Genomic DNA, 19,395 nt, shown 5'->3' with positions numbered 1-19,395 from the left:
GCTTCCCAGGAGGGATTTTATGTTACCCTTATCTCTATGTTTATGACAGTTGGGTTTTTAATTTATGAACATTCAATAACAAATACAAATGCTGTGAATGTTCTCAAATAAAATCATCACACTGAATTGTTTCATTATTCACGTAGTTCTAGATATTAGGTAATTTCTTAGAACTTAGAAATGGAAAGTGTTTCTGGGAAGCACCATTATGCAGAGTCCAAAAAATCTAAAAAGGTGAGAATAATGTCATGACTTTTCTCCTACTGCTCCAGTCCTGCTGCTTAGTGCTGAGAGCTGGGAAAGAATGATAATTCCCATTGAATACAATGGGGCAAGGATTTCACTCTGGGTTTAGAATTGCCGTACCATATTCTTTTATTCCTGGGAAGCAACAGTAGGCTGGTCTGTTCATTGCCAGATCTGTCAAGGCCCCAAAAAGTGAATTGTCTTGCTTGTGATAAATGAGAGATTTAATTGCACAACTTTCAAATGCAGTCAGTATTGGCCTATCTCTGCTTCCATTGATATCAATGGGAGTTTTCCATTGACTTGAATGATAATACTTGCCAACTGTGATAAGTGTTTTTGAAATTCCCTTCCTAAAATGTTCCTAAATTCCCTTCCTAAAAAGCTGGCTTTAGAGCAATTATACTCTCTCTGAAGTCATTGGGAGTTTTGCCATGGATTTTAGTGGGGCAAGATTTTGTCCATATCCCCTATGCTTAAAACAGGGAATACCTTTAGAACAGGTAAAATGTCTAGAACTAGAATGAACTGTGTGTGTCCTGTATGTAAGACCAGCTCTGCTCATGGGCATCTGTTGTTCAATCCTCTATTCAAGGGCAGAAGTTTCTCCATCTTAGTTATGTTAAATCCACTCCTGTTTTGACTACATTTCATGGTACTTTCCTCTGTAATCTCTAGGATTGTTAGAAATGGGGGCTGGGAAACTGGGGAATGCAAGATTCACAAAATTTGAAGTAGAATTCAGTGGGATTTTTTTCTTTTCCCTCAAATAGTATTTACGCTAGCATGCTTTTGTTTTCTAATGGATTATATTTATTTGTTGTGATGCAGCTATGTATTATGATTCAAGTGTCCTGTATCCAGTCATCGGCTTTTAATAAGGGGCCTGAGAAAATGGTTCAATATACCCCCGCCTCTTACAGAAAATATATAAAATTATGGAAAATTGCAGAAAATGTACCAAAAAATGTTGCAGTTACAAACCTTTCTTCTAATCTAAGAACATCACTATATTGTTTCTAGACAGGCAGCCACACTGGACTTCTCTGCAATTTTTCTATAGTTCATTTAATAACTATAGATTAAAGTTCCTCTATTTTTTTCCTGAATTGATTTGACAGTTTTTTAGTATAGCCTCAGGTATTCTGATATAGCTTGATATCAGAAGCAGACAAATTCAGATATCAACATATAGTCCATTAGATGTATACCTATGGAATAATCTGCATTGTTTTTTTCAATTCATTCCATTCTTTTCTTTTATTATTCTCTGTCCTACTTCATCATCTGTACTCCCACCTCTCAACTTCCCTCTCTTCTTCTAGTTAACTCTGTCCCCAGTTCAGCAAAACATTTATGTGTGTGTTTGAGTCCATCTCTGCTTTGCAAAACATTTCTACAGAAGTAATTCGGACATAACATGTACTTTACATTAAGCGTGTGCTTAATTGCATTACTGAATATTGTGTCATTCCTTACTCTAACAGCTTTTTTTCCCCTTTATAAATGTAAGTTAGGTGTGATGTTCTATGTTCTCTCTTTGCTTCAGAGCCCATAAGGATAAGCTTTCTAAAGTACCAGGTCAATAATGGGGAAAAGGAAAATGCTTTGTCTAGCATCCATGAAACTCACTCAATTTAAACAGTGATATAAACATTTGTCTTCCACTCTAATGATTCTTCAATGCAATTTTTTTCTAAAACTCAATAATAGGAATGAATGAAAAAGAACAAGCTCAACATCGTCATAATTAACTACATAATTAAGTTGCACTAACATAGCATTAAACCACAGTGCTCATTCATTATCTCTTAGAGAGTTACACCTAAGCCCCAATGCTAAAAAAGCAAGCACAGTCCAAAGCTAGGAGATGCCATCATCTGAGGTCAATGCACAGTAAGGCCAAGATTGTATATGCAGTCAAACCATGTCCAGCCATTGCTTGGTAAAAGAGAGGACAAGCAGATGGGGTCCTCTGTTCCACTCCTAGAGTGGTTTTGGCCTGTGGGCTTGCAATGCATGAGCGTGGACCCATAGACTTTTTATAGGCTCACACACTTTAAGGTCAGAAGGAATATCATCTAGTCTGACCTCCTGCACATTGAAGGTACATTGAAGGCCACAGATCCTCACTGACCCCCTCTTGTAATAGACCCATAACCTCTGGCTGAGTGACCAAAGTCCTCAAATCATGATTTAAAGACTTGCAAGTTACAGAGAATCCACCATTTACACTAATTTAAACCTTCACGAGACCTGTGCCCCATGCCGCAGAGGAAGGTGAAAACTCTCCAGGCTCTTTGCCAATCTGATCTGGAGGAAAATTCCATCCAAACTCCAAATATGGTGATCAGTTAGCCCAGTAGTTATGTCTCCAATTTCTGTGAATTTATTGGAACACTTAATTATGTGGAAGGAACAGTGCACCATTAGAAAACCCAACCCTAAATAATAGTTTAGTTTCATGTTGGGTCATAACGTTAGTCCAAAACATGCAAAATCCCTTGCTCAGTTAATAGGGTACTGTTGCTACATTAATTCTATTTTTATTTAATATAATAATTTATAAATTTTATAACAGCTGCCATATGAAATATATAGAATTAAACATCATTGTATCATGAATACTTAAAATATATTTTGTTTAATAAGGTGCCACATTATGAATAAATGGGTCATTACTTGGATTGTGGGGGAAATTTTGAATTTGGTACACTCTTGTGTAAGAAAAGGTATTGGACTTCACACTTCCATAGAACCCCCAGAGCTGATTTAATTTAGGAATGTCTCCAGAAACCCAAACTCCAGACCTGTATTGAGCATGTACAGTGCTTTAGCTAGTGGGAAGACAGCAAAATTAAGATAAGGAGGATTCTGTTCAAAGTTTATCTCCAATACAAGATTAATGAAAAAGAGGAAGTGCCAGAATCAGATCTTATGTAAGTGGGTAACTCCAATAAAATAAATGGAGCAGTGTCTCCTTACACCAGATATGAACTAGATTAAAGAGTTTTATTACTGATAAACAAGTACATTATCATAGGTAGGGCCACCAGCCCCATCTATTATTAAGGAGGCTTGACACTCCTGTAAAACTCTTTTGATTCAGTTGTTTATAATTTTGCTAAACTTTAATTACTTAGGCTGAAATTTTCCATGCTGGGTGTCCGCCTCAGGCTGATTTTTGTGGAGAGTTTCACCCAAAATAGTTCAGCCATTTCTGAAAATGAAGCTAAAGAAAAATACATCGTTTTGCACTGTTAAAATAATTCTGGCAATCTTTGCATAGAGAAGCTCTTGGAGCAAGGATTTGAGATGTGGCAGGTGGTGGCCTTTGTGTCTGGGATGTGCCTTTTGCTATTCCTGTGAAAAACCAACAACATTTGGCCCAGCTTTTGAAAAATCTGTTTGCACATGCTCAGTAAAGACTTGATAGATTTTAGCAGCTAAAATCTTCAAAGGTTCCATCTCCACATACCTTACTCCATCCCCTGACAGTTCCTACATATGCCATCCCCACAGACTGAGTGTTATTCATGCCAGGGCTAGAGAGAGAAATGGTGTCCAGTTAGTGGTGGGTGAATAACACTGAGAACAGATGAGGGGATAAGGTAGTCTGGGATATGCTGAACAACAAAAATGATACTGGGAACTACTGGGGGAAATGGAGGAGAGAAGACATATCTGATGAGGAGCAGAGTATATGAGGAGAACTGCAACAAGAAAGTGGGAGAAAGGTGATGGGTTCATGGGTGGGATGGCTGGAGGAGAAAGAGAGAGTGGATGAGAAACTGGGAAATGGGACTGGCTGGGCAAGGAGACTAGGATTGGGAAGGAGAAGAGTAAGACTTGGAGTGGGGGGATGAGAGTGGGCCATGGATGGTGAGTCCAAAGGGAGACAGGATAGGCTGGGCAAGGAGATTGGGACTGAGATAAGCAGTCTGGGAAGTGGAGACTGGGACTGGGTATGAAAGGAGAATGGGCCTGGGATGAGGTGCCAGGGATGGGGCTGAGACAGGACTAGTACAGGTTGGAGGGGAGGGTGCAAAAAAGCTTGGCGGGGGACAGACATAAGAATCTGTGCACACTAGTGCACACTCCCAAGATTCCTGAGTCTCAGCCGTCCTCTACTGTCGTCAGCAAATATCTATAAAGTGTGTTTCTCAAATCCCCTCTAAAGCTGGTCCCCATAGAGGATGACGAGCTACTATTGCTATCAGTTACCCCATTAGCTAGACTTGCAGAGGTCTGTGTGGTGAATCTAAACATTCTAACCCTGTTGATTAAACCATGTGAATGTCAAAGAGATGGAATTTGTTTTTTTCAGTTTGCTTTTTTAAAAAGTTAGGAAATTACACACACACAAACTATATTAAAAGAATATTAAGGTTTCCAAAGTCAAGCTCAGAAGTTAGGAAATGTCAGAATTAAGCTTGTCGGTGTTTATGCATGTGCATAGTTATGCATTTATGATATAGTCTTTAAATACATGATCATATGTTTTTCCACCTGACCACTTCCTTATTTAGTGCACATGATGGATTTGCTATGGGGACGAATCACGGTAGTGTAGTAAAGGAGACTGTTAGCTGTAGGACTGCCTGCCTCGTTTGTTGCAGAAGCTGGAAGGTGTTGGATTGAGGCAGAAGATTACAGGAAAGGACAGTCTAATGTTTTAAGGCAGTTGAATGTTGCCCTGGAGAGCTGATTGCTATCCCTGCCTGTGCCATAGAATTCATATGTGATGCTAGGCAAGTTACTTAAACCAAACTCTTCACAGTCAGTCACAAATCATGTGTTCCTCATTTTCTGAATTCCCAACTAGAGACCCTTTGGCCTGATTTTCAGAGGGGCTGAGCACTCTCCGCTACAACTGAAGTCAACAGAATCTGTGCTCTGAACAAAGAAAATGCTATATAATGCTCAGTACATTGAAAATGTGGAATGAGCATTGTGCAGAAGGAATTATCACTGTAAACGGGAAAGAAATCAAGGAGGTCGACATATTTACCTGGGTCAGCAGCTGAGCAGAGACAACTCATTCAAAGGAGACTGCAGTGGGAGGCAAAAGGTGGGGTGGGCAAGTTTCAATAAAATAAAGCCATCTCTAATGGATGATGAACTGCCCATGAAGAAAAGGAAAGAATTGTTTAACAACACTGTTCTGCCAGCAATGATATATGGAGCAGAAAGCTGGTCAACAATGAAAGTTGAGGAAGAAAAACTCGCTGTCACCCAGAGAGCAATGGAAAGGCAAATGTGTAAGATATTGCTCTGTGCTCACATACCGAATGAGGAGATCAGCAGGCATACAGAGGTGACCAATGTAGTGCAGGCAATGTATGACACAAAGTGAAGATTGGTGGGTCATTTAGTCTGCAGGCAAGAGAATAGGTGGACAACTCACATCAGTGACTGGATCCCCAGAGACCACATATGACCGCTGGGCAGACCATAAACACGCTGGGCCGATCCCATGACAAAACTCTTTGGCCAGAAATGGAAAGAACGTGCTAGCAACAAAATAGAATGGTGTGACCTCAACTTGTGTTTGTGGAGGGATGGATGAGGACAAGCTGCACAAAGGTTACACTGAAAATATCAGGCCAAAACTATCTTACATTGAGCACCTAAAATTAGTGACTATTTGGACTTTAATCACTCAGTCCCTCGACTCCCAAGTTGTAAAATGGAGATGATGATAATACCCCCACCATGAGTTTTATAAAGATATATTAAAGTTTGTGAAGGACAGAGATAATATATTTATGAGCCCCACAGAAAAGCTTGTGAGGAAATAAATAATTCTGTGGTCAGATCAGGAATTGAACAGTATACAGTAAACAAGACCTGGAGTCACACATTAAAAAATGAGGAGAAAACAAAATATTGAATAGCTGGGCGGGGATCTTGTGGCAAAAAATAATATGGGATCATGTAACTAAAAGTTGTATCATAATTCATATGCATAAGAAGGGCAAATTAAATTTGCCCAGGAAAACTTAATTATGGAATTTTCTAACTTATAAGGGCTTGATTTTACAATCTTAAAGTTTTCTTAACTCTAGGTAGGATGGGATATGTGGGGGGTGAGGTTAGCCGGGGCACTCCTCTCCCAGTTCCAAAACCTGCAGCCACTCCTCCAACACTGAAGTCTCATCTCCTGCTGATTGCAATGGAAGACAACGTATGAAATAGGGTCCACTGTGCTTAGCATCTCCTAACCCCACTCTCCTAGCCACTAAAGAGGAAGATCACATTCTGATCCTGACAGAACAAGAATACATACTCCAAGGATTCCCTTCAGAAGTTGACTTACCTCCCCAGAGAGAAAACACAAATCTCAGGGATGGAGAAAAAGAAAAATCACATAATACAATTGTTTCTTTTCCACAATATTGTGCACAAAATAGTTTTAAATGGAAATCTTTCTTTGGCCTTTTGGCTGTTGTGTAATGACTCACACTGGGAACCTTTGGTATTTTATTTCACTCGTGAAATGTCTAGCAAATGTCTTCTCATATTGAGCCTCAGTTCCATCCTGAAGTGAATATTTTAGGCCCAGTTATAAACTGTGAAGAAGAGAGGCTATAAAAGAAACATAGAGACAAACTTAAAGGGCCAGATCCTCAATTTGTGTAAATTGGTGCAGCTGCATTGATTACAATGGAACTATGGCACTAAGCGGTTCAGGCAGTATGCTCCAGGAAACCAAACATTCACTGGGATTCAGGAGAGCTGCATTTTAGTCCATGCTTTCTCATCAGCCTTCTATGTGATTTTGGGCAAGTCACTTCACTTCCCGCAGCCTCTGTTTCCCTTTCCATCCTATGTCTGTTTATACTGCATTCCCTCTGGAGCAAGAACTTTCTCTTTACATGTGTTGTTTAAGTGTCTAGCACTGCTGGATAGTGGTTTCATTTGGGGCCTCAAAGATCTATTGAAATACAAACAACAATTTTGTGATTGATAGTTGCTGATGATACGGCCCAAAGAGCTCTCTTTGGGCTAGACAGGGCTAGGTACAGAGATATTTAAGTGTCTCAAAAAAAGACAGGTACATACCTAGTGAGATTTTTAAAAGTGCAGACACACCTCACTCTCTCCATTTTTCCTTTGGGCAGGGTACTTGAAGCTTAGGTTAGCATTCCTATGGGTATGACTCCTTGTCCAAGGCTTAAGGTTCCTAAGGAGAAGGGTACTTGCCACTAGAGTTAGAGTTCCTAGGGGTTGAAGTCACTGCCCTAGGGTTAGGGTACCTAAGGGTAAGGCAATGGAGCTATGGTTAGGGTACATAGATGTAGACTATTTGGAACTAGTGTTAGGGTTCCTATGGGTAGATTCTCCGCACAAGGTTTAGGGTTTGTATGTGTTGGGTACTTGAAGACAGGCTTAGAGTTCCAATGTGTAGGGTACTTAGAGCTAAGTTTAAGGTTCCTTTGGGTATGGCACTTGAAGAAAGAGTTAGGGATCCAATGAATAGGGCTCTCCCCCCGACCCAGGGGTTAGGGCTCTTATGGGTACAGTAATTAAAACCACGGATAGGTTCCCTTGGGTCAGCTACTTTGAGCTAAGGTTAGATTTCCTATGAGTAAGCCTCCCTGCCCTAATGTTAGGGTTCCTCTGGATATGGTACTAATGCTACTAGGATCACCTCTAGAGTATTAGCTGTCTTCCAGTCATTGGGTGCAGAAGCTGATTTAAATGATAGGTTACAAACTACACTTAGTAGTTTTGCAATTTCACATTTGAGTTCCTTCAGAACTCTTGGGTGAATGCCATCTGGTCCTGGTGATTCATACCTGTTTAGTTTATCAATTTGTTCCAAAACCTCCTCTAATGACATCTCATGGTTCTTGGTGCTAGGGTTAGGATTCCTAATGGTAAGGGTTCCCACCCTAGCATTAGGTTCCTTATGAGTAGGATACTTGGAGCTAGGTTTAATGTTCCTATTCTTAGGGTACTTGGAATTAGGGTAAGGGTTCCATTGATTTTGCTTGTGAAAAATCCCACTAGGTTTCTTTCTGCATCTTTAATACCTTTAAAACTCTGTCACTTAGTCTAATAAATTTGTATTCTTTTTCCATTTTATCCATTTGCCGCTAAAGAGTTAATAATATGCAAGTATTGTAGTCCCTAGGGACAAAAGCCACTGCAGATGGCCAGGTGATATTCTATGATCCTCCAGAGTTTGGCCATGAAGCCTATTTCAGAAGGGGCAAAATCTTCCTACCAACAGAACAATGTGGGCGGAATGTTCCCATTCTTCAGCTGTGGAGCCTATCACAGGAAAGATTGATTTGGCCCATTGCTAGACTACAAGGATGTGATTCTAAAATAGTTTTAAAAGGTATTATAAATGTAACCTAAAGAGTTCCCATTTTTGTCCATTATAAACTAAATAGATTCTGAATTATGTTTAATACAACATTGCTACATAAATAACTATAAAGAGGCTGTTATCGCTTAAGGAAAACTATCAGTTTCAGTAGGGAGATAGCACTGAGTTCCTTCCAATAATCAGAAACCCAAACCTTTTATTTATTTACTGTGAAAGATGCATAGCAGTAAAATGAATACTCATCCTTCATTTATGGTGCATAATGTTCGCAACTGGTATTAGAAGATGAAACCAATATTAGATTCAGAGGAACGATTTCCTTAACTGAATATCTTGAATGTATTCTGTGCCCTGCATCACTAAGAATGGTGGATAAAATTGGTATAGAGTTTCATACAAGTCAGATATGCTTTTTAAGATGATACCTTACTAATGTATTCTAACCTCTTTGTTTCATAACAAATTTCATATCCCATGAATTATTTGGCTCTGTCAATACGAAGAGAAGATATTTCATGCTTCTTCAGTAAAAGAAGCTTATGGGCACATCTGCACCATCAGTCTCTTTTCTAAGTTTATTGAACACACAAACATCAAAGTCATTAAAGGACAGAGTCTGGTTTTCATCCTGAAATGAATTCAGATAAGGAGTATCGTAACTTATAGACATCAATCTTGGAGATACAACAAATGTGGGAAGAGAACAGATAATCAGAAGATTTGTTTTGAAGGGTAAATATTCAGAAATCAATAGAAACTTTTATAGGCAAAGATAAATTGTATTCAGTTTGTATGTGTGAGGGAGAGCTCTAATATGACTCGCTTTGTTCTCTACATTCTTGTTCCCTAAATTCTTTTTTAGTGAAGTCTCTCATTTATATATTTTGTACCATACGTATTTGCAGCTCTCATGTTTTTCCCCCTATGATACTGTCTGTGCAAAACTTTTTTTTAAAGTATGGAATTTAATTTTTAGTGTTCTGTGTTTTCAAAAAAGAAATGGACTATCGTATTTTCTGCAACAATGTCCATAGAATCATAGAAGTGTAGGACTGGAAGGGACCTCAATAGGCCATATAGGTCAGCCCCCTGCACTAAAGGCAGGACTAACGAATAACTAGACCATTCCTGACAGGTGTTTGTCTAACCTGTTCTTTAAAACCTTCAATGATGGAGACTCCACAACCTCCTTAGGCAATTTGTTCCAGTGCTTAACTGCTCTGGAAGTTTTTCATAACTGTTAGGAAGTTTTTCATAACGTCCAGTCCTTTGCTGCTATTTAAGCCTATTGCTTCTTGTCCTCGCCTCAAAGATTAAGGTGAATAATTCTTCACTTTCTTTCTTGTAACATGAGATCATATAGTTTAAAAACATATTGAGAGCCTATTTTGACTTTGGAAGTGAGAAGTTCAAAGTGCTGATTTTGCATCTGGTATATTCCGGGAGGGATTCCTGTCAATATAACATTCATCCTGATTTACAACAACCACTCCTATTGCCATTCTGGATCTCTCAGAAACTGCGTTTGCCATCAGGCCAAATTGTGGAGTGATTCTTTGACATGCATAAATGGGGACAAGAATCACACTATTCACTTTATGATTACTTCTGACCTCAGCTAAGGAGTTTTAGGTGGTCTTACGAACCAAAGTTGTGCCAGTTTTATAGATCCTTGGGCTATGTCTACACTTACACTGCTACAATGGCACAGTTGCAGAATTGCAGCTGTGCTGCTGTAACATTTCAATATAAACACTCACTACAGTAATAGGGGGATGCACATATGGCTGACGGGTGACTTTGATCATATGAGTCCCCAATTTGAGATGTAGTCTTCAATGTGTTTTAGTGAGACTTTACGATCTGCTGAAGTTTAAGCCCATTGACAAGAGGAGAAAGGTGGAAAAAAATAAAGGACTCAGTGTGATGCATTGTACCTCAAAGTACCACCCTATAGCCCTCAGATTCATCATTGATATATTGTTGTGATATTTCAAAGCATTTCTTGCAAGGTATCATATGAAAGGTCATGATTTGCTGAAACTCATTGTTCTGTCAAAGCTCTCCTGGAGGTACTCTGAAAGCCTTTTCAGAAGGTTTCTGGGGAGGGCTGACTTATTTCATCCTCCACGGTAGGACACTTTACCATGCCAAGCCAGTAGCAAGTAGCACTTGCAGCACAAAGCATGACAGCACAAAGCATGGCAGCAAATGGTCCTGGGTTTTGGTCGCATTCATGCAACATTCAGTCTCTATCTTTCTGTGTCAGCCACCCCCATTAGCCTCAGCATTTCCTCATGAGTGTTCTGATCACGCTCACTGTGTGCTTTCCTGGCCTTTGCCACCAAATACCTGCATACATTCAGCTGTGCCCTATCAGTGCAGGAGGACTGCATGAGCTCTGAAAACATGTCATCGCAAGTGCAGTTTTTTTGCCTTCTAGTCTGCAATAACTTTGGGGACAGAGTTGATGCAGGGAGCACTTTTAAAGCTGTAACAGCATTCCTTCCCTCGCCCTGTAATGACAAAGCAGTGCATGCACCATTGCTTACCATGGGTGTTCTCCTGCCCCTTTGTAGTTTCCTCTGACTTTGTAATTGCGTAAAGAGAGACAACAGCTGGGCTAATAAATCTGAAATCAGCAGCACCTGCAGAAGCTGTATAAAATATCTTTGCATACTTAGTGTGATCAAGTTCTTCAAGAACTTGGAGTCTTCAGGGAGAAAAAAAACCCCATGCAGCAACAGCAGGGCTAATGCTCTTGGCAGTGAAGCAGATACACTGGATTGTGAGTTTGACATGGTATTTTACAACAGGATCAAAATGTCTCATTTATCAAATACAGACTATGCAAGACACCCACGTCACCCTGACCTGTACCAAATATGAATATGACAGTATGTCTGTACAGTAGCATACTCAGAACAGTGACAAACAATGGAAATATTATAGCTATATATGCTACAGCTAATAGACTATCAGTCTTATCAATACCATTTTTCCCCATTGATAACTGAGGGTGTAATTTTATTATTCTGTATTTTCTTTATTTAAATAATAATTAAAAGTAGAAGCAAAAAGCTGTCTCAAAGGTTTTAAGAAAAGGGTAATGAGTGTTCTGAGTTGTGGGTAATGGTGTATAAAGTATTTTAGGGACTGTGAACATCCTTTCTACTATCAGCAGCTTTGCTCCCAACAGCTGTAAATTAGGCTGGAATCCCCCACAGGAATATATGCTGTTCTCAAGGTAGTCAATGCAGTTGGACAGGGCAGATCATTTCATGAGAGCTTGAGTGATGTGTTGGGGGCATAAGTGAAATGTCCCTAGTGAAGTGGAAGGTAATGTAATTTAAAGCTGAATGAGTCTGGAAGAAGGTGTCAATTTCACCAGCGTATTCTCCCTTAGATTCATTTTAGTTTGGTTCTGAATTTGGCCCAGAAAGATGCTGTGATTATGGAGTATGCTCATTCTCTGAGAACCAATAGGTCTTGCTTCCTTACATGAACCAGTATTATTCTGAATAATAGATAATGATAGCTATGCTTTAGCCTTTGTTACCAAATCTTTTACTAATAGTGATTTTTGCACCCTCACAATAAAATGGGAATCAGTAATTTATCTGATTAAATTTAAATAGTTTTAAAACAGGATACTATTTAAATGTAAGCCACCAAAGATATCTCTTTTGAGGCAAAAAAAAGTGTTTCTGAAAAGGTTTGACTTAATTGATGTCAGGGAGGTTATTAATGGATGATTAAAAAATGGATTTGGAACAACTTTATACTAACAGCACAGAAAAGAGATTAAAAATGTATAATATGATGAAACCTTAGTGTTCCATTCAGGCTTGGTAGCTTGCAAAGTATAAGGAAAAGAGACAGATAAAAGATTGCTGAAGGGAATTTCCTCTTCCATCGAAATACAACCTGGTATGTCAATTTTCTCTCTATTTGTTGTTTTTCCTATACATAGAAAGTAAACCCAGGAGCCAAGAAGTTATACTGCGTATAGAGACCACATGTAATTGCTTTTTTGGACACCTAGAATATTCTTATTTATCCTGCTCTTTGTAATTGCCTCATCGCCCCCTTACCACTGCTAGTGGATGATTATTACAGTAAGCAGAAACATTTTCCTCCATCCCAGATTTTAATCCTGATCTTTATGTCATTGTCCTTGAAAGAGTTTTTATATTGTGCTGCCTTCTATGCTGCCCCTAATTGAAAAACCTACTTCTTTAAAGGTCCAATCCATTGTCCGCTACAGTCAATTGGTGTTGGATGAGGTTACTGCTGTCTACCATGCCTCTTCTTCTCTGCACATTTTCTAATTCACCAATCTCATTCTCCTTCAAATCCTTCCTTAAAATACATTTTTTTCTATAAAGCCTTTCAAGTTTAACCTCTGTAAAGATTCCAAGATTTTTTTCCCCTACATTGTACTGTCACTCAGTTTTTTTCTGTGTCTGAGCAGCTTTGCTTGTGTCTGACCTTGGGTAAGCTCCTTGGGTAAGCGCTGTATATAACACCAAGGACATATTCAGTGGTCAGTCAATGCTGTACATAATAAAACACTATGATCATACATCGCCATAGCTTTGGCTTTATGTTTCAGGCTATTTGGAGGGGGAATAAGAAGTCAGTTTAATGGCTGTGAAATTGCTTAACTGCCAGCCCAGGGGACTGAAATCCAGCATGGGTTATAATATAGTATCCTGCTTATTTTAACTACTTGCATTTCAAGCACACTATTTGTCTGTGTAACTCCTTTGGCCAAAGCCTCTAATTCCTGCAGCAGTTGAGGAAAATACTTTCCAAATTCTTTCAAATGAATTCCTATTTGCAACAGGAGAGTATTTGGCTCTGCGACTGGGCCCACTAATCTCTCATGAGTGCCCCTGCTGGCTGCGTGCATGCCTACACTCTTTGCTTTTGCTTGCAGTGGTCCCCGTTGACAGTTAATGTCTTGAACAGGTTTTCAGTGACTCCGCCCTCTGGCCAAGTCACACACAGTCTGTATGTGCGAAACAAAACAGACCCCTTCCGGGGTACAAGTCCAGTAGGGCCTATCTCAGTGCACTCAGTATTGCTTTTGTCTGAAGCCCTATCCCTGGGCTCAGTTCTAGTCCATAGGGCCTATCACAGTATGCTGGTTCAACCCACCTTCCAGCCCCTTCTCTCTCAAATGGTCCCTGCTCTGGAATGGAGCAGTGCCCCCAGGGCTTCCTTCCTGGAGACTCTTCGCTTGGTAGCAAGTTTTACTGGCCCCAGCTGTCGGGTTCATTCCCTTTCTGGGGAGGATATCAAAGTCTACAAATGCTGACCCTCTTTGGGGTCTTCAGCCCGCTCACTGGAGCCTGTGGAAACTCCCCTTCTTCGGGGCTTTGGCCACTTCCCTAATGGTTGGTGGGAGGGGGGACTCAGGCCTGCCCACCACTCTGAGTCCCAACCCAGGGACCCTATAAATAGCAGCCACATGCTGTGTCCCTTTTAACTCTATGCTACTGTTCCCTGGGCAACTTCCCTGCAGCTCCTTCACCTTTACCTTCACCCTTATCTCAAGGCTGACGTCTTTCTTGCATTCCGACAGCCCGCCAGGAGGAGCTTCCTTGCTCTCTCCTCCCACCCCATCCCTGCCAGGAACCGGTCTGTCCGGGTACTACAACCAGCCAGGAGCACTGTCCTTACTCATATGGCTACAGCCAGCAACTGCTCTGTCCAGCCTTGCCAGTAGATTGCTTGCTAGTCCAAGCAGGCGCTTTTATACAAGCCTTCTGGGCCCTGATTGGCTGTTTTCCTGCAGGCTCTTTCTGATCGGCTGTTTCCCATGCAGCTGCTCTAGGCAATTTGGAGGACCTAATATATCCCATCATAGGCACATTAGCATTAACGTTGTGCAAAAACTTTATAATTAATCTTGAAATGAGATGAATGGATTTTGTTTTATTATGAACTCTAAACTCAGGCCCTAGTCACTCACCTCTTATTTTGCCATCCTCAGTCCTTAGGAATCCAAAACCCTCCCCTACCCCACAACCCAAGATTCTTAGGAACAATCTTATGCTAAGTGGGGGACTTGTCCACCCCACTTTCAAAGTAAAATGACCCAGAACATGTCACTGGTTCCAACAGCTACTGACTTCTTCACTTTAACCTTATTCTGGGGTCTAGGTTTCACTCAGTGCATTGCTGTTAACTGAGAATCTCCACAATAGTTTACCTTCCCAACACTAAAATGATTCAACATGAAAATAGATCGTTATGTGAGCCCTGATTCTGATCTCACTTCAGTGTAAATCAGACATAATTCCACAGAAATCAGTGGAGATACTGCACTGTAAAAAGGCAGTGGAAATCTAGAATGTCAGAATGGAGATTTACTCTTACAGTAGGGTACAACGAGAGCATCCCAAGCTCCAGAATAACGTAAAGTGGCAGTTCAGCAGCAGCAGCAGATCAAAACTTTTGGGTCACTGGTGCAAAACTGGGAATAGGAAAGGAGATGATCATCTGAATATATGGGAAGGGTAAAGTCCCCTCAAGGCATAAATTACACCCTTTTAGACTTACTTATGCATCAGTAGAGCAGATAAGGAAATATAAGGGAGGCTAAATAAGTGAAAGGACATTCTAATGTACATCACCTTACTTCCCACTTCTGAATGTGGTCTGTTCACTACAAATGTCTGTACCCAGGTTGAATTAGCACCCATTAGTCTGGCCCCAGAGCATGCTTCCAATTGTTTAATTCATCCTGATTTCTTTCAGTTTAATTCTCCTTTGTGTCTTCCAGTTGTTTGCATCTCCTGCATTTATTTCTGTACCAGAGATTTCTCTTTAAATATATTAATTTCACTGAGGGGAAAAAACATGCATATTCCATAGTGTTGTAAAAAGACTTCAGGTTAATTTTATTAGTCAAATACATACAAATAGAATAATACGTAAGGCTTCAATTAAGGAAAGCATCTCTATTTAGGTCATTACATAAGCATGTTCTTATCTCATTAAAGACAGTGGAACTTATATGCTTAAAGTTAAGTATCTGTACTTCCGTGAATCAAGGCCTTAATTCAGTGACGTGTCCTTGTCATTTAGTTATGCTTTTATTTATATAAATATTAAATGCCTGCTTAACATCTCATCATGGTCCTGATCCACTAGTATGTATTCTTTGGGCCTATACTACTGTAAATTATGCCCTGATCCTGCAAACACACATATATGTGCTTAACTTTAAGCATGTGAGGAATCCTAAATACTTCAGCAGGATTACTTTCAAGCTTAACATTAAACCTCTGTGCCTACAAAATCAGAACCTTAGTTTCTTCAAAATCCTTTTAGATTCATACCTCTCTAACTCTGAGAGCTTGCGGTAGGTGACTATCGACATTTAAGATCTGTTATTATCCTTACATACCTGTTACATATGCATATTACTCTCATTAACTTCAGTGGGAGTATTGCATCTCTGAAGGTAAAATTTGATATTTACAGATTGGAATGAAACTATGGAGCCAGGTGGATCAGCTTTTTTCTCTTTTTTTCAATAGAGAAGGCATGAGTGAACTAGATTTTTTATTTAATTGTGTAAGGATCATATTTTTTGTATATACTTGAACTCTATCATCAAAACTCATCCCAGGTGAAAATCTCCAGAAATCAATGGAATTGCATTGAGAGCATATTTGCCCCAATCTGTTTTTGAGTGACACATTTCTGACTTTAGCCAGTCACCTCAATCAACTGAATTATAGAATTTTTAAGCCGAGACTGTCAACAAGGACATCAATTCTGATGGTGATTTTTGTAATATGGATGCTTCCATGTCTGGACAGTCAGAAATACACCGAGACCACCAGCTCACTACTCAATACTGAACAGCTGTTATATGATATTGGTTTACATTCATTGTACCAACTTGGTGTATTAAAGTGATTAGAATGCTGATTATTTCCCCCAAAATGCTCAGCTCTCCTGATAATATTCAATATATTTCTATCTGAAAATTTCTTGCCAAATAAAAAAATCAAAACTATTTATGAAACTGTTTACGAATAACTTTCAGTTTAAATCCAGACCGAATTAAACTTTACAAGTGACACCAGCATCTTCATTATGTTTACAATCTGTCACACCCCAGCCTTTAAACATACAATTTTCAACAGAGGTTTCATAGCCAAAACAAAGAACCTCATCCATCCATATTCGACCAGTACCTGCAATGTTAAGAATAATTTATCTCATATATATTTCAGAAGGATAATTCTCACATTAAAATAAATATTTGAACATCTTATATATAATAACCAGGACGGTGGGATATAACATAGTTTAATGTAACACTTGACTTAATTTAAAATGCCACAGATTAAATAAATATCCCAGTAAAATTGGTGAAATGTGGTGTGTTAAAGTATTTAAAGGCACCTATTGTTCCATATAACCAAACTAAGTTGACATCCAAAATCCAGAAACTTGAAAAATATTCTTTGATTGGGAGATAGTTCTAAAATTTTGGGTACCATTGCAATTAATTTAGGTTTCCTTATACAGAACACACTACCTTGGTTGTGAAATGACTGACCCATCTGGTACCCACTATGAAGCTTGACTTCACTATTGGAAATATACATTTTTCCTTTCACCAGTGATGTCAGGATTTGAGAGAATCTGTCATAGACCCTATACTATGGAAAATTTTCTTCATTTTAAGTGGTGGTGTGCTTGGGTTTTGGAGCTTGAGGATTTGAACTCTCTCTGTGGCTATCATGAGTGATGATCATGAAGAGCACAGAAAAAAAAACAGATTTCTAGGCATACAAGGATTTGTTACAAATTATATCTATCACATACATATATGTGTGTCAGTAGTGGGAGAGAGAAATAGTAGTAGTCCTGGGAAGTGGAGGGGACAGTAAAGAGGAAATGAATTTAATATCTGGTCCATTTTGGCTGTGATTTCTTTGGAAGGCTCTCAGAAACTGTGACAATAATTACATTATAACTTTATCTATATAACTGATCAAATCAATATACATAAATATAAATAGACTTTATAATTATAACTTATATTTAAAGTTTTTATTATAATTATATAGTCAAAATATTGAGTAAAATGCCATATTTTGGAGAATACTCCTTGTGGGTTGGACTGACTACTCAGCCTACAGTAGATAAAATCGATGGTTAATTTCTATTTGTCTGTCCTTTTTTCTTAGTAAAACAATTATTTTATAATTATTTTTTAAATATGCCCTTTAACTTACTTTGCTAAAAATCAGTAGCATGGCTTTGAAAATCCAATTAATTGTATGCATCTTATCTTGCTACTGTTCCATAAACAGTTATTTAGCCACCACTGTGATTCGGGGAGAGGGGGTGTGTTGGGGGGTTGGGAGATATGAAGGACACCTAAAAAATGAATTTTTAAATTCATATAGCATACCTTGTCCAAAATAGGCACCACTGTGAATTCCAGATGCTGCTGCATACCCCAGACTCTTACAGACCACTGCTCCATCATGAATATCCCAGTGGTCATCACAGATAGTACCCCATTCTCCAGCATGAAAAATCTCCACTCTACCCTCATTAGGAACCTGTCCTCCTACAAGTTGAATCCTGGAAGCTGGAGCTGAGAAAATAAAGGTAGGTCTGATTAGATACAAACGTGATACCGTGATTCATACAGGGAATAGTTCAGTGGGTTTCAATCATATGTAATAAAGAGTGATAGTTGTTAGAATGCAGGCATGGAAGTCAGGAGTTGGGGGTTCTGTCACTGCTTCTGAAATTCACTGTGTGACTCTGGGGAATCACTTAGCCACTCACCTCAGTCCCTGGAAAAATCATGGAACAGGTCCTCAAGGAATCAATTCTGAACCACTTAAAGGAGGGGAAAGTGATCAGGAACAGTCAGCATGGATTCACCAAGAGCAAGTCATGCCTGACTAACCTAATTGCCTTCTATGATGAGATAACCGGCTCTGTGGATGAGGGGAAAGCAGTGGATGTGCTATTTCTGGACTTTAGCAAAGCCTTTGATACAGTCTCCCACAGTATTCTTGCCAGCAAGTTAAAGAAGTATGGGCTGGATGAATGGACGGTAAGGTGGATAGAAAACTGGCTAGATGGTCGGGCTCAACGGGTAGTGATCAATGGTTCCATGTCTAGTTGGCAGCCAGTATCAAGTGGAGTGCCCCAAGGGTCGGTGCTGGGGCCAGTTTTGTTCAATATCTTCATTAACGATCTGGAGGATGGTGTGGACTGCACCCTTAGCAAGTTTGCAGATGACACTAAACTGGGAGGAGTGGTTGATACGCTGGAGGGTAGGGATAGGATACAGAGGGACCTAGACAAATTAGAGGATTGGGCCAAAAGAAATATGATGAGGTTCAACAAGGACAAGTGCAGAGTCCTGCACTTAGGACGGAAGAATCCCATGCACTGCTACAGACTAGAGACCGAATGGCTGGGCAGCAGTTCTGCAGAAAAGGACCTAGGGGTTACGGTGGACGAAAAGCTGAATATGAGTCAACAGTGTGCCCTTGTTGCCAAGAAGGCTAATGGCATTTTGGGTTGTATAAGTAGGGGCATTTCCAGCAGATCGAGGGATGTGATCATTCCCCTCTATTCAGCACTGGTGAGGTCTCATTTGGAGTACTGTGTCCAGTTTTGGGCCCCACACTACAAGAAGGATGTGGATAAATTGGAGAGAGTCCAGCGGAGGGCAACAAAAATGATTAAGGGGCTGGAGCACATGACTTACGAGGAGAGGCTGAGGGAACTGAGATTGTTTAGCCTGC

At 39.7% G+C, this 19,395-nt stretch overlaps 1 protein-coding gene and 1 long non-coding RNA gene across 3 annotated transcripts in view; one reads left to right on the top strand and one right to left on the bottom strand.

Moving 5' to 3' along the window:
- The first annotated feature begins 11,275 nt into the window (after window positions 1-11,275).
- LOC123371462 lies at window positions 11,276-18,099 on the top strand. The gene is made up of 3 exons (XR_006579802.1): window positions 11,276-11,375; window positions 12,561-12,705; window positions 18,050-18,099. It is a non-coding gene; the product is annotated as an uncharacterized LOC123371462 (long non-coding RNA).
- MSR1 (macrophage scavenger receptor 1) overlaps window positions 15,480-19,395 on the bottom strand; it is a 37,237-nt gene continuing 33,321 nt past the window's right edge. For both annotated transcript variants that reach the window (XM_045019121.1, XM_045019122.1), the window contains 2 exons: window positions 18,036-18,224; window positions 15,480-16,806 (listed from right to left, as the gene is read on the bottom strand). In XM_045019121.1, coding sequence (XP_044875056.1) covers window positions 16,673-16,806; window positions 18,036-18,224 — 323 coding nt within the window. In that variant the 3' untranslated portion in view covers window positions 15,480-16,672. The remainder of the gene's footprint in view (window positions 16,807-18,035; window positions 18,225-19,395) is intronic.

The sequence above is a fragment of the Mauremys mutica genome, chromosome 5 (genome assembly GCF_020497125.1).
Source record: "Mauremys mutica isolate MM-2020 ecotype Southern chromosome 5, ASM2049712v1, whole genome shotgun sequence".
Lineage (NCBI taxonomy): Eukaryota > Metazoa > Chordata > Testudines > Geoemydidae > Mauremys > Mauremys mutica.
The sequence above is the reverse complement of the archived record's forward strand: the minus strand, read 5'-3'. Positions and strand labels throughout refer to the sequence as shown.